The following is a 25,892-nucleotide window of genomic DNA, read 5'->3' on the forward strand; positions in this document are numbered from 1 at the left end:
CTAATTTGCTGAGCCATATATGGGTTTACATCTTTATATATAGTAAATGCATAAACACTTTTAATAACAACTCCATGAACGACACACTGCTGCCCTGCAACTCCATAGCTGTCCCTGTGGTTACACAGACGTGTCTGATTATAGATCAGCCTTTCAAAAGCAATAAAATGAAGTGGCATTTTATGTAACTCAATGGGTTACAGTAGGAAGCTGCTAACAGTAGAAGATTAAAATAAAATTGTTCTTGGTATTTAAAAAGTGATGAAGTGAGGAGAAAAATAAATCCACCCCCAAACGCTGCAAATCACTCCTTACAAGTTTGGCATCTGCCAAGATTCTACTTTGAAAAAAAAACTGGGCTCCTTCCCACGCTATTCAAGGCATAAATCTCAGGGGTAGTGCTCACCGTCCACAGACACACAGGGACAGACCATAAACAGGCATGCCCAGTGCCCTTATTAATAAATGCCACCTATCCCATAGGGTTTTTTTAATGCTTTCTAAAAAATATTACTGCTAAATCTTCATCCTTTGTGCATTTTTTAAGACGAGACTTAAACACAGATCTAACACATTTCAACAGATTTCTATATTCCTTAAAGGTAGACCCTTTGTGTGTGACATTTATTGTTTACAGATTAGTAATCACTAATCAAGTGATTGGCTGAAGAAAATATTTCAGCAGTGATCAAAGTATGACTACATGTTCAATGAAACATATGAAAAGAAGTAACTCCTGAGTTTTAGATTATTCATTTGTATAACTTTAAAAGATCATCCCAGAATGTTGTCTGTTGCCTTGATTTTCCTTTCATTTCTATGCTACCATAAATAAATGAGCTTTTAGATCATTCACTGAATGTGGCATTGAGTAAATTACAGAAGGGAAAGGCGTCTTCTGCAAAATGTGTTCCTCTGATGAGACGGAGTTAGTCTTGCACATTTATTTCCAACATTTTGGCTAGGCGTGTACCTGTCTCATGTACTTAATAAACAAAAGATCATTTTCCAGAATTCCACTGTGTAATTTTTGGCATTAAAAAATGAAAAAGAAAAATAAAAGTAAACCATCCACTATTAAAAGACTTTAATTATTTGGAACACTAACATCAAAACTGTTTACTTGAAAAGATTTCTTTCCACTTTAGTCCATCTTCAAACTTGTTACACTATATTTCACTGACTAGTATTACAAATTAGATCAGCATGTTTCCTTATATTTGTAAAAGATAGAAGAACTACAGTAAATTGTTTCACATGTTGTTTAGAAAAAGCATATGTAAGAAATTTTTCTTTCCCTCTTCTATGATAAAGCATAAACCTAGTTTTAAGGTAACAAGAACAGTCATTACAGAACTGAATATATTTGACATATTTAACCTCACAAATAAATAAATATATACAAGGGAGGTTACAGCATGTCAACTACAAAACAGAAGCTTTACATTGTAGAATTGAGAGCACTCAAGAGCATCTGACATAGACAGTTTAAGATTACTACACGGTAGTAAAAAAAAAAAAAGGAAAAAATCTTAATTCAGCAAAAATATAGGTAGCTGTACATTAAACTGATAGGTTACAGCTCAGCTTCATTCAGGATATTGTGTTTTCTTTTTATTTATATTTTACTGATGTTTATTTTTACTGATATTTTTATTTTACCTATGTTTTATTGATTCCTCATTTTTTTCAGGAATGTTTGGTTTTCCTTCTCTGCACTTTTGAACACCCTATCAGGTAGAAATCTCACAGTAAGCTGCTACATGAACAGTATTATCTACAGTAGTTAAGCAGGTGGGATGATAAAATATAAATTCAGTAAATCTCCCTAGATTATCTCACTTATTAAAGACACCTGACAACAGTCATCCCTGTTATTAATTACATTTTAAGTGAATTGTGTTGACTTTCATTCATACCACCACGTAAGTATCTGCAGTTACAAGACTGAGGTTTTGTTAAGGCCCATGTAGCAACAGCAGTGTTTCTGGATGGAATAGCATTAGGACATCCTCCTCCCACCAGGTGTCTGCAGCCAGGGAAAATATGCCACTTGTGCCGTCACAGCATTAAATGATCTCTGCACAAAAAACCATGTGCAAAGAGCAGAGGAAGCACAAATCCATATCCCTAATCACTGAGCATCCACCGGCTTGGCAACTGCAAAATCTCAGCACAACTTTCTGGTCACCTTCTGAATGCAAATGATTAAATATTTGCCTAAAAATAATTTGGTTAAAAAAAAGTAATTTTAAAAATGAAAAATTCCATTAGGGGACACTCTCCTCTGAAAACAGTACTTGAAAATATCTGTGATGTTTCAGTGCATGCCTTCAGGAATATGTGCAGCTACAATTTTTATAAAACCTGTCATTGGATGAAACATGATTAATGAGGAGAGATGCCCTTTTGCCACTCATGGCCAAATGCTAATATGTCATATATTTATAAAGATTAAACAAGTAAGCATTTTATGCTCTTGTCTATTTTCTGCATATATGCCCCACTCCCCACCCCCCCTTCAGTCGCTGTAGACACAGTATAACAATGTAAATTCCCTAATATTGCCAGAACACTGTTTAAACTCTGTGCCTCCAACAGCCTCAATCAAGTCATCCAACAGGGATGCCTGGAAACATTAGATGCCTGGGAAGATGTTATTTATTTATTATTGGTAAATGTATCCAGGTTATTCTAATGTTGCAATGCCATCTGATGGAGGTGTCTATACATACAGTATATTTGAAATACAGAGACTGACGAACTCATGGGTTTACAAGGAATTCACCTTGTATTTAAATACTTAGGATTAAGTTTCAGCACCATCCATTGTTTTTAGAATGTCTGTGGTATACTTTGTGGTTTTCTCTGTCATATTTACAGTGTGCATTATTACAAAAATATGTGTGGAGAGAGTTCTAGATATACATTTGTAGATCTATATGTAGTTGAATGTCTTCTATTTTGTTTTGTGAAAAAGAACATTAAACATAGACTTGTGATGGGAAATGCTGCATTACACACATACCAATCAATAAATGCTGAAACATGATTTTGTTTAAATAGTGTTTCTTTGTAGATGGATACAAAATGGCCTGAATTTACAGCACATACTGTTTTGCATGATTAGATCTATTTAGTCAAATATGGTTTGAGAACCCTAACTGGTGTAAGGGTTTTACTCACCTCTGAATAAAGAACAGTCAGCACTAGACAGTCAAGAAGCAAGAATCTAACAAGTGTCATAGGGAAAATTAATATTTTTCAAATGAAAAAGAACACCAGTAAACTGTTCAGTGAAAGTTTGCCTGTACTGCGTGAGATGTCTGCTTTTTTCTCTAGGAGTCATGACTTGTTTCTCTTTGGACTTTATAATTTAAAGTTAGGCTTGTGGCTCTTTAGCCTTAAAAAATATTTGCACAGGATTACAATTAGCTGTCCAGGCATCATGTTGGCTGGCACACACTTAAAATTAGCTCAATACCATGGTGGAAAATTGTCTTCTTCCACAACAGTAAGAAGGTAGAGAAATCAGTCCTTAAGTGGAAGCTGTTAACAGGAGAGCATTATAAACTGGGGAAAAAATAACTAAACAGGTCACATTTTATGACATCCACTATTCTCAATTGCAGGCAGACTTTTTATCTTCCTTCGATTAAAAAGAAAATAAATCAGAAGCCCAGTTAGAACTTTGTGCTACGACTAAATGTGTCAGACATGATGATATTTTTATAGAAGTTGTCGGAGTGAGGATTGCAATATCCTTTGACCTTGTCAATAACCTGGTGGACGGGGATGATTGATGTCTGTTCTCCATCCTCTTGGGCAAATTTTGAAGATGGCTTGTCAAGAAAAACATTCTCTAGGAGGAGGAAAAAGCAACAAGAAGTTAGGGCCTCTTAAGCAAACTCACTGTTAAGAGATGTGTCACTTCCCCATAGATACGCTTTCAATTGCCACTACTGCTGAATGAAATTACTGCCCTAAAAGCCAGTAAAGAACTTTTTGACTTGGCATTGCTTCTTCTAAATTCTTTTGAGATGACTGGTTTTGTGGGCTGACCTTTCAGGTATTCCTTGAAATTATCCCCTATTCTTTTACCTAAAGTGTAACTGACTCCTATGACTTTTTAATATATTAATTTACTGTTGATGCTTTGCATCTTGCAAACCAAAAACATTTTGATAGCACAGGAATAGGGGTGACCTCTATAAACAGCATCTCCATGTAATCAAGTAGTTGAAAATGACAGTAAATAGATTTAATTATTTCAACAGTAGAGGTGTTGAACTATATAAAGACATAATACAACCTACGCAGAATGTAGCAGAAGATGTCTTGCATCTTAAAGCAGATAACAAGAACTGAAACTGGCCTAAACTTTGTGCTTGTCTAGCATCACCTTTTTTTTTCTTTTTTTCCATAATATGGAGAGTACAGACTGAACAACTGTGGAGAGAAAAAGATGCAAAACCCGGGCATTCCTTCAGAGTCCATGAACTATAAGCCAAGGGTGAAGAGGAAAAGGAGCAAGGCAATTCCCAGTCAGACTGGGAAAGTCTGCTCCAGTGTCTAACATAAGTGCTGTTCAGAGAATGGTCAGTAGGTAGAGCTCATGTAGTGAGAAATGAGAAGGAAAGAGCTTGTCTCTCATTTTCTCAAGGATGTTGTTTTAATGAGCTTTCTTTCTTATCTCTTCCACTTAGTGAATAAAGCTGAAACTAATTCTCTTAACCCAGGCAAGGTTTGGACCACTGCAAGATGACAGTAAGGTGGAGTACCCTGGGAAGCAATGTTTTCTACAAGTGACATTTCTGATTGCTGTTCACAAGACCTTGGTGAAATCACCTTCAAAAATTCATTGTTAAAGGATCATTTAAGAATTAAGCTTATTACTTCAAGTACAATTTAATAAAACCTTTTTACTTAGAAGTAAATTAACTGAAAATAAACAGCAACTTGCCCCTGCAGAAGTCATGATATCAAGCCATAAAAGAGTATAAAGCACTGCAAAGGAGAAATGGCTTGCAGACTGAGAAATGAGAACAGCTTCACTCATGAAAACAGAAACAGGCATGTTCAGGCATATGGGGATGATTTTTTCAAAGCATTCAAGAATGTCCATGAATTGCAGTGAATAAGTCCATGTCCCGTAGCAAATTTCTGGGTACTCTGTGCCTTTCAAATGTATGCATTTACTAACCAATGGCTTCACACCTAAGTATAGGGTTAAAAATCATGTATCGCTGCAGTAAATGGGAGTTGTATCAGCAAATTCTCTGCAGAGATAATCTTCTCATTCACAGAGGTGTTGCATAGGGTATTGAAGTACTATCTGCAAGTAGTTTGTTTCAAGCTTGTAGGCAGCTGGGGCACAAGATGCTGAAGTAACCTCTTTTGTCCACCCATAAGGGTCCACCCAATATTTGTGTTGGTGCTTTCTACATTCAAGTAGCAGTTCACAGGGTGGCTTTCAGGAATATACATCTTGTCACTCAGAGTTATTCTGGGTGTGACTGGATATAAAAAGAAAAAAGACTAATCCGATAATGGCCACAGACCAAATAGAAATACATTATCTTAAAATCCTGTGATAACTTTTAAAAATACTAACAAATCTTCTGGAACTCAATCAGATTGGTTTTGCTTTTAATGTATGCTTCGTGTATGGGTGTTTCAGGACAATTTCCTTTACCCAGACTACTCTACACAAGCATTAATGTCAGGACATGGTCTGTTTTCTAAAACGGTATCTTCCAAATGCTTCATGCCCCATGCAGAGTGCAGACACACGAAGTTTGAAGCATGCTTATCCTTTGATTCAGCATCAATGGAGCAAGATGTAACAGTGAGAAATAAGCAGTGTTTCTGATTAGCAAAAACCTTTGTGTCAATGAGGACATCATGCAAGAAGCATCCCTCCACCGTTTCAACCATGCATTCAACAAAAGCAATTCTCACTTTACCTGTAATGCTCCACCACTGATGAGGAAAGGGCCTTAGAAGACATTATCTATACCACAAACACATGAATGCTTGTGTCAATTCCAGGGAGCACATTATAACCATATTAACAACACCTGCCAAGACGTGTAGCTATTACATTATTTGCCTGCAATTTAGCTAAGTTATCAAACTGAGAAGTTCAGCTGTATTAAAAACCAGAATCTGAATTTTATTTTTTATTATTTTTACACATGAGAAGATATGCCAGTATATGTTAGCAAAAATTCCTGTGAAGTATCATGAGATGTGTATTTTTAGAGATCAAAGCAAGATGCATTAAAACTTAAAAAATTAAAGAAAAACTGTCATATTCCCTTCATGCCTAATAAACCTTTACATTACAAACTTGGATTACAATGCCAACTAAAATCCCTTTTAGGAACAATTTGTGCATGGGATTAAGCTCTTAATTTTTGAAAAAAGTGTATGAGCAAGTTTTTTTTAACTTACTACTTCCTATCTGGTACAGTTTCTTTGTTTTGCTTCAAGAACACACTGCAAAAACTCCAGCCCTAAGTCTTTTTGTCAACCTGATAAAAAGTCCCAAGTCCAACAAAACATTTATGCATATTTTTATCATTAATCCCAAGACCAAGGGTCTAAAAACTGATCTGCCATGAGTACAAATGGAAATTCTCTGGCTGCAGAGCACGAGGCTGTCCTCGTCTACTATTAAAATCAACAGTAGCACAGTGATTAGTGGATATTAAGGATGCTGTTTGTGAAAGACTGCTGGTAGAAGTGTCCCTTCATAGGGAAGAGATGAAGACAGCTTGATCAGGACAGCTGGGTGCACTGCACACCAAACCTGACACGGCAGCAAAGACAGGCAGCCTAGGGAGGCAGGTACCAGCTGTGTGCTCCCAGCACAGTTGTGAATGGCAGTCCTGAGAGCAAGCTCGGGTGTTACCAGGGAATTTCTAAGATACGTGGACATTCTCCATAACCAAAAAAATTTTAAACTCTTATAATACCTGATGTGTAATCTCTCTTGTTAATGGATGCAATGAATATTAGTCACTGAGAAAATAACAAATAAGTAATTCTTCAAAAAAAGAGATTTCTAGACAAAAATGGTGTGCCTAATCAAATCAGGCAATGATCATCAATAAAAAAACCCCAAGATATTTCCTGGAAACTATGCCATGTATCAAGAAAAGAGAGTGTACCATCATAAGAGAGACATTGGAGACTTATGAAAACAATTTATACTTAAGAAATAACATAACTTTCGTTCTAGTAAAATCATCTACTTCATATATAACCATTGTTTCTAATAAATATTTTAAAGCAAGTAAACACATCTTTGGGTTAAATATGTGCACAGATTTTATTACCACTATGTTTATAATAGAGTATTCTGTAATAATGCTATGTGACTTTACACAGGACAAAAACAGGAGTTCACTAAAACAGAGTAACAAAAAAAAAAAAGTGAACTATATAAGTGATTTTCTGAAATATTATCTCAGACATAACCAAACTTGCAAATCATTCCAGCTCCCTCTTTCTTTGCTTCCTTAAAGTCTTCTTAAAATGAGCACATTTTCATGGTATGAGTGGAATACAGATGATGCCTTTTATTACATATACCATTGACATCTAAATAAATAAGCAGTAGATATGGCATGCTATTTGCAGAAGGGCAAGACAATGCATAATCTAGGAACACAGCATCTGTTTCCAAGTAGGCTCCATTTGTCGTTTTACCCATAAATGTTTTACAGTTAGATGGAAGGAGTTTAACCAAGTGAATCAGCTGTGGACTTGGACTCTGAAGACTTGATTCCTATTTCCAGCTGTGCTGCCAGCTTTCATGTGAAAGGGTGATGAACGTCATCTCTCTGTGCTTTGGCTACCCTGTGTTTACAATAGGATAATAAGCAAGATTTGCTTTCATCACACCTACTTTATTTAGTATGGGAACATACCAAGGTCAGAACTATATATTGGATGTATTGTATGTTAGGTAATGATTCTTATTAAGCAGTAACATATATTTTAAAAATACATTACACAAATTGATGAAATTTTCTCACACTAAACTTTGGGTAGAAACAACTACTGTATCTTTAACATGAAACTATGTATTCACAGACACACTTGCACACAGTGAAAGAACTCACCTGTATGGCTGTTTCGTTTGCAATATGTATTTGTTGTAGATTTTGATTTGGATGTTAAGTAGGTTGAATTGGAGCCGATGGAACTAGAGGATAAGGATTTCCCAAGATTATCAGAACTCTTCTTTATAATATTGGTTGCTGTTTTGCTCCAATCTAAAAATGATTGAAAAGTTTTACATAAATAACTACCATAGATACTAAATGCCTAATTTATTCAATTATGATGATTTCAGGTAACAGATGCATTTCTTAATATTGCTTACAACAAACAGCCTTTCCTTTTCCTGTTAGGTAGCCTCTTTTGCTCTTAAGAATCATCAAATTATTCCAACTTAATTTATTCTAGCACAATAGTGAAAAATAGGTGGCTCTAGCACTCTAATAATCATTTAGATTAGATTAGATTAGATTAGATTAGATTAGATTAGATTAGATTAGATTAGATTAGATTAGATTTGTTAGACCAGAACTGCAAGTAAGGCCTAGCTTTCCTGGATACAGGAGAGCAGAGAAGCTCTGTAGCAGGATAAGGATATCATATTCTCATGACCTGAAGAGCAAAATCTAAAGGGATGGAGTGCAACATTTACAGTGATCTTACCATCTGAGGGCTTGATTTGCTGACAAAGATATTACATACTAATATCTCAGCTGGTTGTTTAGCATATTGGTGAACTATTATTTAACACTATTTATTTAGTCATTCCCATTTGAAGAGTTTTGTCTAAAGCATTAACACAATAGGCTCTTATGCTGGAACAACTTAAAAAATCAAATTAAGTAACTAATACTAATAAACTGAGTGAGGAAAACTACAACTGAAAAACTCAACAGTGTGTCCCAATAGCAGTAGAATAAAAGCATCTAACTACTTCTGTATCAGATACTTGCAAGTAAGTGCAGGAAGTTTCACATTTGAGTCACTTTGCTGTTATTCACTGTACTTCAATGAAACTCACAAAATGGAAAAGAAGTCCAAACCAAAGAGGCCATTTTATCCCAAATCGCTGCTATAGGGTTTAGGTATGCAAGTTCATATTTGACTTATATTACACTATTCTGCCTGAAAATGGTGTCAGATTCATGGAGATTAAAACCAGCTCATGGAGATTGACTGGTTAATGCTAAGCATAATGGCATCACATTAACTATACCACTGAAGTATTCAATCCCTCATGTTTTTATTTCTATCATGCCCACAAGCTGCCCAACAGCAGTATAAAAAAAAATTGAAATAATTTGATCCATCTGTGTTTTTCAGTTCAGGAGTTACAGCACAAACCACGCAGAAGCTGAACATATGAAACAATTTGGATGTCTGATCAGAATGAATATGATTTTCCCAATTTGTATTAACTCCTTGACATAATGAATCAAGTTTTCTTAGTACAAAATGAAAGTATAAATGTTTTATAGTATACAATGAGAACTCACTCCCTAAACAAAACAGAGCAAGACAAGCAAAAGTCTTGATAGCAAGGCAGTTACTTCAAACCTTGAAACAAGTCTTGGATGTCAAGAAAGGAAGGACACAAGGGTATCTGGAGCACTGTTATTACCCAGGATAGACTGGCTTACCATAATGAGTATGCCACCTCACCACCTCATGCCACCTTACATCAGCTCTAGATTTGAACACTGGTCATTGAGCAGTAACCATAGGAGAAAGAATTATATGGTCCAAATCACTACATCAGGCAGCAAAGCAAAATCCAGTTGCCTGAACACAGTAGTTTAATGCCATCCAAGATGGTCAAAGGTGCAGGAAACTACAAATGCAGTGGCCCAAGTGTTACTTTTACGTGTCCAAACCAGCTCTCTCCTTGCTCCCTGACTGTTGCACATAAAGTTGAACTCCAGCCCTGGAACTTAATCAGTCTTCTGCTTAAGGAATTTTCTATATTTCTGAGTGTCTAATGGTCTTTCTGAATTAAACGGTGAAGGATAGTTTAAAAAGGCAAAGATAAAAGCAAAAGAAGACAGAGTATTTCTACACGTCTTTTAAGAATTGCTCCTACATAAGCCTATCAGTTCACATAATTCAGTCAACATACTTTAATGCAGGAGAAAATGAGTAAGATGGATTTTGAATGACAGAGTTTGAATCTCTGGATCCTTTTTTATTTTTTATTTATTTTGCATGGCACAAAGGGCCTTCCAAAACAATGCTTAGAGCAGTATAAAATTTACCAGCTGCCTTCAGTGGAAAACTGAAAGACTTGAGAATTCTTATGAATTGAAATCTGAAAAGTGCCTTGGCAACTGTTCGTACTTAAGTGACAGCCTATGACTAATATATTTTTCCACATCTTTATCTTACCTTTCATTATATTAAAAGTAACTAACAAGCTGTTTATGTGGACTTTTAAAGACAACTGCAGCACCCAAGGAGGGGAGCTGTGAATTGCTTTTACCTGAATTGTCTGCCAGTCGGAATCTGCCACAACAGAGATGTCTCCTCCATTGTTTCTGCACATTTTCTTTCATAGCACAATGGAATACAAATATAAATAAACCTGTGACAAAAGCAAACAAACACCAAATGAAGCATGTATTTATAAACAGATAAACAGAATAACTAAAGTCTATTATCAAAAGTCTATGAAGTACAAGCAAAGAAAAAATAATTTTAAGATTTTGTTATTGTCATCTATGCCTCATTTAAGAGGTATGGAAATTAACTAAAAATTTGCCCATCCTCTAGTTTCTCTATGGGTGTCTGGGATATCAGAATACAGAGAATAGGACCCATTTTATCGACACTGTTCATATAGATTCAACTCTGTGCTGACCTTTTAATTTTTGTTTGGTTTTGTTTGTTTAGTTTGGTTTTGGTTTTTGTTTTGGGTGGTTGTTTTGGTTTTGGTGTGTTTTTTTTTTTTTTTTGGTTTAGAGGAAAATGATTAAAAGGGCTATTCTTTGAATCAAATGACTATGTTGCAACCAACAGGACTGCAAAGTTAATACAGACACTATGATATGAGCAAGGAGATAATTTATCTCCTTCTGTTTCATACCTACTCAACTGTGGGCTATATTCTTTTAAAACCAGAAGTGTTGCAAATGGCATTAATGAGTGTCCTGTCCAACTATGTGCATCACATGCATATAGTTGAAATGATTATGAAAATGGTAAGAATATATTCACAAGAACTAATCAGGTGTCCAGCTACAAACTTCCAAAGTTTTGTGTATGCAATTGCAGTAAAAGTGTTTAAGAATGTGTTTGCAGAGTTGTTTTTTCTCAAGCGATTGTAAATTTTTATTTTCAAGACAGGAGATAAGCATCCTACCATGTTATAAAGAAGGTCTTAGCAAGAAGTGGTACAATTTCATCATTCTATAGACATACTTTGGAGCTAAATATATTAGTTGGAAATCTTACATGCTCCTGTTTTTTTCCCAGGCAGGCCCTGTCTGTGGAATCTTTCATTGTTCTCCAGCTTAGCCTATTCTTGTTTTACTTGTATTCTCTGGGAGAGAGCCAACCTGAGGCTGAACACCTGGGGGTAAAATGCTACTGCAAAATCCCTCATGATTATATATTAAACAAGAATAAATGCTACATGAGGTGGGCAACTGTGGTCAAGTGGCTTCCTCAAATACCATTCCTTTATGATCATCATGAATAGTTCCATATACTAATGTGTACTATGTTTCAGCTGCTAGAACACAATGTCAGGGTATAGCTTGGATAATAATGCTCTAGAGACTCAAATTATCTTCTCCAAATTGCTGAAGTCTAATTTTCCACTAATGCATGTCATTGAACTGGACTTGTATTTGCTCATAGCCATCAAGCCAGGATGAGACCTCTGGAAACAGCTAACTTTAGGTAAGGGTTGTGTCATGAAACACATTTTTTCCAAATTTTTCCAAGAGATGGGGAAAAAGAAGGAAAACCAGAATTTAAAAAGGGTAAACATACCCTGATGCATCTCCTATGTAATCTCTCTTGGATCATGGTTACTGTGTTTGCATTTAGTGAAATGTTTTTGTGCGGTTTGTTTAAAACACGCGAGTAATTCCAATACAATCATTAGCAGCTCTTACAGTCTTACAGATATGCAGTTTGTGGCCCAAAGTTCCTCTTAAAGCTTCTGCACGGCTACAAACTTTGTAAATTGATGCTTTATTAAATCGCAGTGAGTGTTTGGAACATTCTGAATTGTTAAAAAAGAAAATGCATATTCTGTAGTAATGCAAAACAAATGTATTGCATTAAGTACTTTGCCTTTGCCCTGTCTGGGCTTGGTCTCCAGAATTTTTTTCTCTTTATTTCATTATTCATTAAGTTTACAATGTGCTTTTAGTAGTACAGCTTTGGTTTTGTTTCCCAGAGACAAATCAGACCCTAGGCTTGGCTGTAACTTGGCTCTGACTTGAAAGTATTTGGCTTGCCCAGGCATATATATAAAATGAGCAGCCAAAAAAGAAATGTTCCCAGATTTTTTACTCTGAACATCGAGGAGAGAAAAATAAATTCCTATGTAGATGAAATTGCAAAGTACAGTAATACCAGCAGTTGCTGCAATTTGCTTTTTCACTGCCAGTGCAGAGAAAACTGCTGATGGAGGCTGCTGGTATAGCTTAAAATACTCATGCAGCTTTCAAAAACTTGAGAGAGAATAAACATATTTACCAAGGTCTCGATAATTAAGCTCATGCTAATACTGATGAAAGACTTGCCATACTGAACTGCTTTTTGGCTGCTAGGAAATGCCTCCTGACACAAATCTTAATTTTTTCTTTGCTCCATTCCAACCCCTATTGGTACATGAACACTGCACCAGTTATATGTGATTTTAAACATCCCTCTTTTTTCTTCAGCTTTGCCTAACTCTTTCACAGCAATAAGTACTTTCAAATAGGAGATTGTTATCTTCCTGGGCTTGATATGACATGCCTGAGCATATACTGTGTCCCTACTGCTACCACAATCCGTGAAAATTTCATCCGTCTTCTTTTTGCGTTTACTCCTCAGCTTTTTCAGTTTCATCTTCTGCCTTAGCTGCCTTCCAAATACTCATTTTCCATTAAATAGGGCAATTACCCCACAGAGACTTAAACAGTGGTGGTCAACCTTGTGTGCACTCTGCACATACAAGCTTAACTGATTGCACTGGAAATTCTGGTTACAGAGAACTTGTTTAATTTGATCCCTGGAACGCTTTTCAGAATTTAAATCTTTTTTCATGTTCTTCCCATACTTCTAATCTCTCCAGGCCCTTCTGAATTTCTAACACAGAGACAATGCAGAAAATACTTCATTATGCTGCTAGGGGAATATCAGAATCTGTCCTTTGGAAAAAAAGGCTTCAGTAAGAACAATAAACCATTTTTGCCATTTTGCCCAGAATTTTAGGTTAAAACTGACCCAAACAAAACCCCACAACATTATTCTCTTTCCATGAAAGCTCAGTAAACCTTTTAGCAGAATAAATACATCTCAGCTGTGTCAGATGAAATCCACATAGGATAACATTAAGTACTTTTTCCATAAATGGAAGATATTTTGCTAACCCTAAGAAAATTCAATATTTATCTCCATATGTGTGTTGCAACACATGCTCCTTCAATGACATTCTTGAGTCTGTTTTTTGTAATGGCTTTTTTTCAGGCAAATTAATTTTTTATATCAATATGTGTGTGGTAGAACACATGCCCTTCCAATGATCTTCTTGGGTTTTTCTCTTCCTTATGCTTTCAATTGTTCTTTATTAGTGGGTAGGGCAAGAGTTGGTTGAGAATCTTATAACATATGATACATACACAAATTTTAGCTCTGAGCTGAAACTTTTTCTAAATGTCAGCTATATAATTCTGTAATTTATAATCATTTGAGTACAGTTCACAAGATTTTCCAGAAAGACAAACTATGCTGGAAAATTAAAATATTCAAAACTTGATTAAAGGAAAGGAAAATAATCTGACTATAACAGTCACTGGATTTTTCTTAGCCAAAGAATATTGCATAAGTCTGTGCTATCTCTACACACTGAAACAGGAAAAGAGAACTGAATTTTGTTTTAAGTTTTTCATGCCTTAATAAAATAGTTGTGAGCTTTACAGATTCCCCACAGGAATAAAGTAAGGAAGAAGGTTCCTTTATTTGAAAAGAAATGCTGAAGGTGACACAGCACCTATTTCAATGGCGAACACTGCAGAATGTTAGTCAGGAATAGCTCTATTTATAATACAGTGCATTTTATGGAAAAGACTTTGAAATGTCAACTAATTTATGAAAAATATTCAATCCCCATGTAGTTGGAATCATTATTCCACATAAGGGAAAACAATGACGGTTTAGTATCAATGGAAAACCTAGAGATTGGATATGAGTTCCTAGTCAAATTACTGGACATAGTATGCCCCAGAACAGCAATAGCTCAAATATCATCTGTTCACAGAACAAAAATTCAGCTTACCTTGCAAAGAATTGAAGATTGAGAAGAGGTACAGGAAAGCGAGAGTCAAGGGACCCCAGGCAAAAAAGGCAAAGCCCCATGTCATGCCCAGCAGGAAGGTCAGGCTGACCACACTACGGAGGTTCCTCAGGATCTCTTCCTTCAGGCTCCGATTAGTTCTTTTCCCATTCCTCCCACAGATTTGCACCATCACCACAATAAACATGGCAATATTCATTAGAAACATGATTCCAAAGTAGCCAGCACAAGTCACATAGAAGACAATTTCATTCTTGATCCAGCAGCTGTAAAAAAAATACCAAAAAATGATCATTTTTGGTTAATGCAAACTAATGCAAACTCCAATTATTCACATGACTATAAGGAAAGCCAGTCTATTTCTGATTCCACCTGATGCAGAGCTATGCTTGAAAATGAAACCTTTGTCCATTTTCTCTTTGGAAATAGAATGAAGCCCAGAGGCGTCTTAAGTGGTTGTGACCTAGAGTACTATCACCTTGGAAATCCGAGGATTGTACCACAGTTTAGTCAAAACCAATTACAAAGGAAATCCAATCTCAGATACAAGCTCTGGGAACTCCAATCCCATCACAAAAAGTTTAAACTCAGTGCAAGCAGCTTCATGGCCATCATCTGTAAGAGGCATAGTATGTTTAAGTAACCGAATGGGCAAACTTGGATCTTCAGTGTCAAAATCTCAACTTTCTGCTGCTGAAGCTAAAGGAGAACTTGTACATGACTGGAGAAACAGTAGGACTTTTGAGGTAGCCATTTGACAGCTAGTCATGTGAGATATCTAGCTTATACCTCTAGCAGCAAATGGTCTGAATGTTTAGCATGATACTATGATAAAAATACAAAATGACATTTTTATTTATCATGATGAAGCTTTGCTAGGCAAGGAACAGAGTACTCATATAAAAATTTTGGCATCTGGAGATTATTAGCCGGACATCAAGAGAAGAACACAAAAGACTATCGAACTACATTGGCAAAAGGCTGGCTCACTCAAAAAGGAAATACTACTTTGCTCTTAGCTAGAAAATAAAGCTTTTATTTAAGATATACCAAATTTTATTTTATTTATTTTGTTTTCCTGACAAAACCTGTAAATTATTCTTTTGCCAGAGGAGTGTTTGTACCCGGCATTGGGTAATACAGATTTCTTTCCAGTTTTTCTTACAGCCTTCTTCACACTTCAGATTCAAATAATTTGAAAGACAATTTTGCCCATTTTGCTTGTTTAATGCATCTCTGACTTTTCCAAAGCAATCTGACTGATTTTTTTTTTTTTTGTGCAGACTATAAATGCTAAGTTTTAAGAGATCAAAAGAAATACTCACAAGTCATCTCCTCCTTGCCCATTAACATCTCTGCCATATAACTCCTTGCCATAAACATGACTTGCACTTGTATTAGCACTTGCTAAAACAATTGCTATCACCAGAGCTGGCAAACCTGTAACACAAGAAAACTTGGGAGCTTTCAAATTTCCTAAACCTTTAAATTCACCATGCTAAGCTGAATTATTGATGCGTCCACCCCTATTGCTTTAGTACAGAGTATCCTGAGAAAACTGCAGTGAGAAGGCAGAAAAAAATTTTTCAAACAGTGCAAATATACAGAACTTTCAAAGCACTTAATAGGCATTAATGAATATCCCTCATAACCTTCTGTAAGGCAAAAAACATTATTTTAGTATGTGATGGAGACTAAAAGAAAATAATCACCCTTAATTACCCAAGGTTAAATTTGCAACTTCACATAGGCTCTCTAGTGAGAAGATTAACAAAATATCTTAAAAAATGAGATCTAATGGAGGGATGCTACTGGGACTTTTTTGAGGGATTTTTTTCAGAGATGCTAATAGGAATTCATTAGGTTGAGTAACTGGAGAACGTGAACTTAAATCTGTAATTTCTCCACTGCATGACATGATAACAACTGCAAGCCCCTCCACCCTAAAAACCAAAATATGTATTTCTTAATAATAACGTAAAGGGAGGATTTTGGAAAAACAGACAACTATGCAGAAAAGAACTCTGTGCAGAAAGGTACAGCTTACACAAGAGAAATGTATGTTTCCTGGTATGCCTTATTTGCATGTCTTACCCTCGCTACAACAGAACAGATTCAAAGGGGAAAAGGTTAATTTGCTTTTCCAACCACTCAGTCCTTGTCCTCTGCTAAGGTTGCCAAAGAGGATGCTGGTTGCCGATGGAAAGACATCAATTATCAGCTGTACTGAGGTCAGTGCTCTAGCCGTAAGGTTAATGGTTTTGTATTGTGTTGTATTATTTCAAACACAATACGTGCATTCAGGGAGAAGGCACAGATTCCTGATATAGACAAAAATGAAGAATAAAAGCCTTGCTGCCTGAGCCTTGCAGTTATTTTTCAGTATTACATTTTCCATTTCAGACCTGCTTTGTACATTGCTTAGGGCAGCCAGGATCTCCCTGCAGTTTAAACACTGTACTGAAGCTCAGAAAATTTCGGTTGTCCCTGATTCTGCCATACGTTTTGTATTTGCTGGCAAGAAAATTTAAGCTGGACTTAAAGTTTATGAAAATCAACGCAAAGATTCCCATAGGCTTTGCAGTAACTGCAAGAGTTTCTGCATTCATTTTGTGCCATGGTTCTTTATCTCTGATAGGACACTCTTGTTTCCCCCCTCTCCCCTTCTGGCCTCTGGAGAGCAAGACCAGTTTATCCGGTCTCTCCGCTCATCCAAGGGCAGTGAGCTGCCCTGGGTGGAGGGTGCCAGTTATAGTGTATTTACACAGAATTATACAGGGGAACTCGGTGACAGAAAGGGCTGGCTGCGTGCCGGCACTGCTGCAGGCCGGGGGGAAGGAAACACCATGTTGATATTAATTTTGTTCTGCGTTTCTGACAGAGAGCTTTTATATAGCAGTATTTATAGAGAGTATTTTACATAGCAGCATACATGCTATTTAAATATTGCATCTTTAGAACTCACCCCAGCCAATGATGCAGAACTTTAGTATGTATCGCCGTATATACGTGTTGAACACCTTCACTAGGGCAATGTACATATGAACAGCTTCTAGTCCCATCCATGTAAAGGTGGCCAGAAGAAAAAAGTGCAGAAGTGCAGCTACAGCTATGCAGAGGCCATCGATATCAAATGATGCAATCCAGCCATCAAGCAAAAAAATCAGGTTAAGAAAGAGCAGGGCTGTGCTCAAATTCATCAGGATTTTGGATGGGTAATCTCTTCGCAGCTTCCTAGTGACAGAAATACAGGTGCATATGATTAACTTTCAGCAGCTGAGTTTACCAGTACACAAAGTAAATAGAAGTACAGGGACCTCCTCTGAGCTGAGTGTTTGTGCTGTAAGACATAGTGATGTGTACTTCTGTGTAAAACTGCTGAAGACTTCTGCTGTGTGTAGTGGGGGTAAGCTACTAGCTCTTTGGGTCCTTAATGAGCTCATCAACTGCCACAAAATTTTAGCAACTGATTTTTTCTTCTAAAAAACCCTTTCAAATGAAATGTAAAACAGTACTTTGTATTTTATATGAAAACTGAAGAAACTGAAAACAAAAAGATACAGCTGACCAGAAGGTCATCTGTGATGACTGTATGTGTAAGTCTTCACTTAATTTTTGGAATATATTGTCGAGTGCACGTTGTTTTCTGTTCGTTTGTTTGGCTTTTTTAAATAGGATCTTAGGAAGACTTTTCTTATAACTGATACATATTGAAATGTAGGAAATGTGGGGCAGCCAAAAACTTCTGCCCTCTTGGACCAGAACATTATGCCATAGGTAATTTAATAGGAATGCAATCACTGAAGACATTTAAAACTTGAAAACCCCCACCTCTCCCCTCACCCCAGCAAACTATCATTCTTTAGCAGCTACTATGTCCTATCCTGTTACAGGCAGAATGGTTTCTTTGTGCTGACGTGACATCATTTTCTCTTTTCACTGTCCTCAGAACTGTATCACTTCAAAACTTTTGCCTTCTCTTGAGTCACTTTCACACTGAAGTAGAACTGCTGCTGAAATTGTGGTACTGCTTCACAATTTATCTTCATTTTATCTCTCTTCCCACTTTTTTCTAAAGGGCTCTTGAATGTACTTGTCTTAGCTTTTTTTATACCTGGGTCTTGATATGGTCACACAAGCAAGTTTTGGTTTATTTTTTATAAAAAGCCCATTTGAGAATTTTAAAATAATACATATCTGTTCAGGATCTAGAGGATTCTGTATTCCCAAAAGAGCAAAATTTTGACACACATTCACCTTATTCCCAGGCCTGAGTGGCACAACACACTAGAAACTGGAGGAAAGACTCTGAATTTATGTTCCCTTGAAAAAAATTTTCATTTACAAAAATGTGACTGTGATTTTACAGGTTTGGGGTTGTTTTAAACATAGATTTCCCTTCCTGGACAAATAGACCAAACTATCCATATAACTAATTTGTCTCACTCAGCACATACAGGTACTCTCTTTGTGATGTTTTTCATGGAATTACTACTTACTCAAATGCAATGTATGTCAGAAGAGTTGCAGCTGAAAATATAGCAGATATTCCACAGCCTATGTAAGTGATAAAGGTCAAGACCTTGTTATTCTGTGGATCTATTTGTGTCACGGTTCTCTGAAGGTCCTGTGTGAGAGAGAAGGAAGAGATATCGGTTATAGCCAACTCCTCTTCTATGAGCACAACACTCTTTGTTGGTAACTAGTCAAGTAAAACTCAAAAGCACTTTGGCAATACGACTATAACCTTGACATTGGGGTTCATTTTTACTGAGTGTACTTAGTCTATAGTTGTTACACCTCTCACTTCCTTCCCACAGCTCTCCAAAACATTGTGTTTTAAGTATTATAACTGCTGGGAACAGCAGATAGTCAGAGCCTGATTCTGATCCTTGTAATTCAGTACCAGGAATTCAAATGTCCTTCACTGGAAAAGTCTCATACTGAAATGTTCAGCATTCTTGAGAGTTTTGACATTACTTTTTGTTAATAAAAGTTCATATGAGTTAATGTGTCTAATCACCTACAGATGAAACCAAGGACAAGATATTGTTTTTTTGGTTTTATGGTCTGCTTTGACTTAAAAGCTACAATTATAATAGAATTGGTGAGAAAAGTAGTGACAAAGAAGACAAAAAAAAGAGATTTAGAAATGAAGCAGAAAATTCTGAGGATTTTTTTCCAGTTTTCTGTCTAACTGTAACTGCTACATAGTACCATCTGAGAATAAATGCCAGTGTTATTTCGTTTATTTAAGGACAAAAAATATAAGAATGTTTGGATCTATATCACTGTGGAGAAAATGCAAGCAAATGCCAACAGACAATGATTTTCAGTCTACAGTCAGTGTCACTGCTGTCCCTAGCAAAACTATCAAGCAAAACCAAATAAAATGCTACAAAACTTTGCATGCTTTGCAGGAAAAGGCGGGAGCAGCTTTTTTTACAGCCTGTCCCCACCTTATATGAAGGTTTGTATATACATAAGGTGAGTGTTATTTGAAAATACTTAAATAGCTAAATTAAAGTCAGAAGCAATTATTAAAATGTAAAAGCAATCTGAAGGGTCAAAACTGTGTAAAAATCTATTGGAATGCAGCCCGAATTCAAAGATCTTCTTCCCTATTTCCTACTGCCACTAAAACATTCAGGGAAGAGAAGGGACTCATTGAATATATCCTAAAGAAAGCCTTTTCTTTCTCTCTTTGAGGACGAAAAGTGGAACAAGACCACAATTTAGCTTGCAAGAAGACACAAAGTTAGTGGCTTTTTCATATCTTCAACTCAGCATGATGTGAAGAGAGCAGTCCTATTAAGAAGGGTCTCATAGGCCAAAGCTGAGGAAGTCAGCATATGTAGCTGTCTTGTGGGGTTAAAGTCCTAAGAAACTAACTGCCACAAGTTACTTCAAAACCCAAATACTTCCACTTAGGAGCACTGCTGTGACCAGGAGCCAGTATCTTTTCTGCAGCTATGTTTTAGAGGCCAAAGAATGTTAATTTCAGCTGGAAAGAAATGTTTCAGCTCATTTCTGATCATAAACAATCACCAAATGCTAAGAAAAGATAGCAGTACTCCATTTTTTCATGTTGGGAATTTTTTCCCCTGAAAAACACTTCACAAGTGCAAATTGTTGGACACAGCTGAAGGCTAGAGGCTATGCTACTGAAGTGCACTATGTGGTTCCCTCTTTCACCTCCCTGTTAGGCATTGCTCTTCCTTTCTCAGCCACCCTGTCTGGAAACTTTGCTTAAGGTTCTGACAGAGAATGAGCTACAAGTTTGTACCAGCTCACTGTTGACAGACTTACCCAGAGCACGACTGTAATGTAAGGCATCCCAAAAGCTGATTAAAGCCAAGTAAGAAAAGAGCCAGTACGTGTTTACACATGGTCCAAAAGAAGGTACTGCTTTATACTTTTTGACATTAGATAAATCTTGTCAGATTTGCAGCCTATATTTGAGAGGGACAAATTAGCCTCTCGATCTAAGGATGAAAGGGAATTATTGTGCTCCCTTGAGTTTTGATCCTCATTAGCAGTTTTACTGACAGTAGGATATTTTTCTTTCCCTGTTTTTCCTGATATATGTGTCTCTCTTCCTTTTGTTCTGAAAATAGGACTTCCAAATTTTTTCTCATGTTTTTTTTTCTGTAAACAAATTCCAACTTTCCCAACCTGAAAATTTCATATATACTTAGGCTTGTTTCTCATTCACTTCCCTCTTGTTACACTCTCAGCTGCAGATCAGTTTTGACAGATTATACTGTTAAGGGATGCGTCGAGGATCCCCAGCACTTCAGGATCATTAAGATCAATTTTTTCTGTTTCTCTGTGGAAGTGTTAGTACTGGTATTTTGGTATTGCTCAGAAGCCTCAACCCCAGGTCTTTTGTGGCACAGTATTTTCAAAATTTAGAATTTTACTATTTAAAAAAAAGCAGTATTTAGGCACTTGTAAAGAATGCAATAATGATAATAGTAACAGCAATAATATTCTTTCATTACTAACTTTATTAATTATCTCATTCCTGAATCCTTATCGCTAGCTACGTTGTTATGAAAAGATAACTTTATGACAATAAGGGGGAAAATTATTTATTATTATTATTAAAAGCCATATGCAAAAGAAATAACCTAAGTAACAAAACAAGAGAAAAACTGTGCTGCTTGAGCAGTGAGTTTGCCTACCATTAGGACCCCAAAGTGTGTGAGGTGGTTGCATAAGCACACTGTTTCGTTTTCATTGGACTCTGCACCCACGTGGCAGCCCGCAGGGTTCCAGCCACCATTGCCACCTGTGGAAATGAAACACGAGAAACTGCTGTCCAACAAACACATGTCAACCTCTCCTTTAACAGATTTCTCACTTCACCTCGTGCAAATGCAAATGCTTTCTCAAACTGAATAAGCAAGCATTAAAACCAGCCAGGAGAGAAGCAACTAACAGATTTCCTAGTTTCTGCAGAGAATCACAGCAGGTGAGTGTCGCAGTAGTGGACTACTGAGCAGAAGCAATAGATAGAGATCTACAATAAAAGTAGGGAGCTTTTCGGTTAGCGATTAAGACCTAATATGTGGATCACGCATTAAGACACATCTTAGTTTTACCCAATAATAAGAGAGGTTTAGAACTCCCTTTTCCCACTGATGTGATGTCTGTACCTGCCTGCCTCCCACTCATATATCCTCATTTATGGCCCAGGAGCAGAGAGAGTCCCTCCCTTTCTCCCTGCAGCATATAATGCAGAAGGTCAGAGAGGACAATCCCAAAGATCCCTTGTGGCCTTACGAAAAAACACAGAGTAAACTATTCCCTACTCACCCCACCTGAAAAGGCCATTCTGAAAAATAAGTAGAAATATTTTATTTTTAAACATTAAATATTAAAAAGTAAAATCTGTTTTCTTCATTTTATCCCTGCTAAAATATGAACTAATTTTTTGAAATAGTTCATATTGTCTGACTTTTTAAGACATTTTTTCATAACTCCTGACAAAATCCGGCATCATTTGCTCTGTAATTTCAAGACAATCAAATGCTCAGATCCAAGACAATCTCTCAAAAGACTGTGAAGATGTTCCAAAACCACTCAAAGCTATTCCTCACTTAAGCAGCCACTGGGAATAGTTTCTTCCCTGTGTGTTTCTCCTTTTTAAGCTTCTTAAGTTCAGCTTCATAGCTAGGTTCTGTGATTCTGTGCTCTTCTTTTATCCTCCTGCATTCTCCTCAGTTGCTCTGAGTATTTCCTGCTTTGAAGTACAAACTTGAATAGCAAATTTTATTTCTTGCAAGACTCTCTGTATTAAACCTCTCCATCCAAAATCATACTGCTCTATCTGATTCATTACAAAGAAGAGTAACATCTCAGTAGTGATCTCTAAAATAGAAGGATATGGAAAGTCATCCCAGAGAACAAATGAGCAGTTAAAAGTATGGCTAAGAACCACTGTGGTGTCTGAGAAGCATTATAATTCAATTTGCACATACAGGCAGATCAGTGAAAAACTGCAAGCAGATATGGAAAAGTAGAGAAACTTAACTGAAAAATTTAAAATGTTAGAAACATTTACATTAAAAACAAACCTTGAAAAGGAGTATATAACATCTACTGTTACAAGTAACTATACTAACCAGAAGAAATTATATGCTTCATTGAACGGGTTTAATTGAATTCTGTAAGGATTGATTAGGAGGAAAAATGGCGAATACTGGGTCTGATTTTAAAACTCAAAACAACTTTATTACAGTTAATTACAGTATTTTTAAACTTACCATTTTTGTCCATATCCCAGAAGACACAGGTAGGTTTAGGATCTTCCTAAGAAGAGATGCAAAAGTAGACTTTCTATACCTCTTCAGGCATAAATCTCATCAACATTTACAACAGCTGTAGTTATGTGTATTTCATTTACTGAGCAGAATAATCCATATCATTTAGATTGTTGAAAATTTGTCTAGTGTCAAATTAGAATTTCTTCTGCTAGAAAGACAGATTTGCCCAGACTTTAAAATCTAGAGCACTGATTCTTTGCACTGTTCCACTGCTACTTTTCCACATCCTCAGAACAATGAAGTTTTATTGTCTCAGTGAAGTTATCTTTGAGTATGTCTTTATAGAATCTAAATACTTTTTACTGTTCACTTTGTTAGGGCTTCTCTGTCAATCCTTTATGTACGTCCTTGACAATATGCAAATGGCTGCTGAACCCAAGTGGACATTCTTTTGCCTCACCTTAAAATACTCATTGTAAAGAAATGCAAGATAAAGTTAACCAAACTTTGAAAGTTGCAAACCAGGCCCTTACACAAAAAATTTACTTTGGTATTACATTTTAACATTTTCTTTTTTAACATCTCTAGTGCTATTGCCTCTTCTGGATTAGACACTGACAATGTGTCTGAGAACAGAGTCAAGCTCATCCATTTTTTAACTGAAACAATTATGTGCCAAAAGGTTGCATTTGGTCTCTATTTCCCAAAATTTGCTGTAGTAATCTTTTAATATGTTCTATCCATTCCTCCTTTGCTGAAAACCATATAACAACAACATAATTTGGGGAAGTATTAAAAAAAAAGTAATATCTGATCAAAGAATTTAAGTAATTCTAAAGTACCTGTGTAATAAATCATGTCCCTGGTCAAAACCATGGTCATGAACAGAGGTTTTGCTTAGTTGTTGGCACAGAAATTGCTTCTGAGGGACAGAATGAACAGTTTTTCAGGTAATTCTTAGACCATGAATGGAGTGCGAATGCATGAGGATGGGAGACGTTTCTTGTTTTTACTTTTTGCTTATGTGCTTTTGTTCCAGAGTTTTAAATTTTCATCTATGTTCTTACTCAAAATCCATCCCAATAAATCAGGCTTTATGCTTAGCCTATACCTATACACTCTGCATTCCTATTCCTCTGAATAATCAGTCTTGTTTTACCTGAATTTTGTTATGCTTGATTTTAATCTTCACATAATCCTGAAGATCCTGAATGGTTAAGTTTCCAATACTGCATGCCACCACAAAACTGGTTAAATTGGCGGGATTTTCTGCATCCTTTGAAAGATTAAGAAAAATATAATAAATGCTTACACAGCACATAACATAAAAGCCAGAGTACATAGCTTCATTTTTGCAGCGTGCCAGAATAAGTAAGTTGTCAGCATTTCTGCACTTTTGATTATGCAATATGAGAACATTGTGTTTATAAAATCAAATTATGGGTTAGCTTCATGGAAGTTTCCCTATTTTCCTTATAGTCATAAACATGCATAGGCACAATTACAGAGAGAGGTTAGAAGTCAAACAAAGTTATAACTCAAACAATGTAGCAGATAACAACTCATGATATGATTAGCTCATTTCCCTAAACAAAAATGAACTAGCTCTCTTATTGTCAACACTATCCTTTTGAGCAGATGAAAAGTTTTTAGAGAATAATCTGGTTTCTGTGTGTAGTTGATAAATCATCCTCCATCTTAAAATGAATGACTAAGAAAAAGCAAACAAATTCAGAGCAATGTTACATACTGAAGGAGGTAGTATTTTCTGCAAGTAGTAGTTACATACTGAAGGAGGTAGTATTTTCTTTTCCATCAGTAAGCTTTGAAGGCAGCTTATGGACAACAGTTCAGGCATTGATGCATACATAGAACACACCTGCCTTTGGTGAAATGAATCCCACCCTGAATTGTTTTTATATAGTCTTCTAAGTAATATAACCATCAGATTTTAATGCATGACAAGATAAAAGTTTCTGAATTCTCTCAATTGCAATAAAAAAGCCCTCCAGTACTGTAAAGTACAGTGTTTCACTATTACTTTGACTACTTATAAGGAATAGAGCTAAGAGCATTTGGGTTTAAGTGCAATGGAAATAAATGTATCTATGAAATACTTTTATTCTAACGAATAAAGAAACTGGGTTTTAGATGGCATTTGGATTAATTTATTTGTAGACCTTATTTTAACCCCTATTTTTTTAATTTCCTTTATTTTTTTAGACTTACTAAAAATGTGAGGATTACACATTTTTAATTGTGGTGATCGTACCACTCATGAATTGTTTGAAAAACACACAAGAAATAAAAAGCATTTTAGTTGCAAACTCAGATGCAATTTTTCCTGGTTTTTTGCTTTTCAATGGCTTATTAAATATCACTTAGAAACACATTCTAAAACTACTAAGGACACATGTTAATTTTATATGATTTTATGCTATAGTGGCAAGACTCCATCTGTATACTTCTGGTTTTTTTAATTAAAGATATCAATCCTGTTTTTCTCAAAAGCAGGCCTAAAATTACATATTTAAAATAGTTAA

The 25,892-nt window shown here is 36.1% G+C and overlaps 1 protein-coding gene across 5 annotated transcripts in view; it reads right to left on the reverse strand.

Annotated features, from left to right (window-relative positions):
• Positions 1 to 718: 718 nt before the first annotated feature.
• Positions 719 to 25,892, reverse strand: part of ADGRG6 (adhesion G protein-coupled receptor G6) — a 109,642-nt gene continuing 84,468 nt past the window's right edge. For 2 of the 5 annotated variants that reach the window (XM_027901107.1, XM_027901105.1), the window contains 10 exons: positions 24,509 to 24,625; positions 23,350 to 23,395; positions 21,766 to 21,872; positions 19,078 to 19,205; positions 17,544 to 17,812; positions 15,904 to 16,018; positions 14,561 to 14,844; positions 10,547 to 10,648; positions 8,133 to 8,285; positions 1,073 to 3,862 (listed from right to left, as the gene is read on the reverse strand). In XM_027901107.1, coding sequence (XP_027756908.1) covers positions 3,684 to 3,862; positions 8,133 to 8,285; positions 10,547 to 10,648; positions 14,561 to 14,844; positions 15,904 to 16,018; positions 17,544 to 17,812; positions 19,078 to 19,205; positions 21,766 to 21,872; positions 23,350 to 23,395; positions 24,509 to 24,625 — 1,500 coding nt within the window. In that variant the 3' untranslated portion in view covers positions 1,073 to 3,683. The other 3 variants (XM_027901106.1, XM_027901108.1, XM_027901109.1) reach the window with 3 other exon arrangements.

This window comes from Empidonax traillii, unplaced genomic scaffold, assembly GCF_003031625.1.
Source record: "Empidonax traillii isolate 1590-97213 ecotype Southwest subspecies unplaced genomic scaffold, ASM303162v1 scaffold762:size303542, whole genome shotgun sequence".
NCBI lineage: Eukaryota > Metazoa > Chordata > Aves > Passeriformes > Tyrannidae > Empidonax > Empidonax traillii.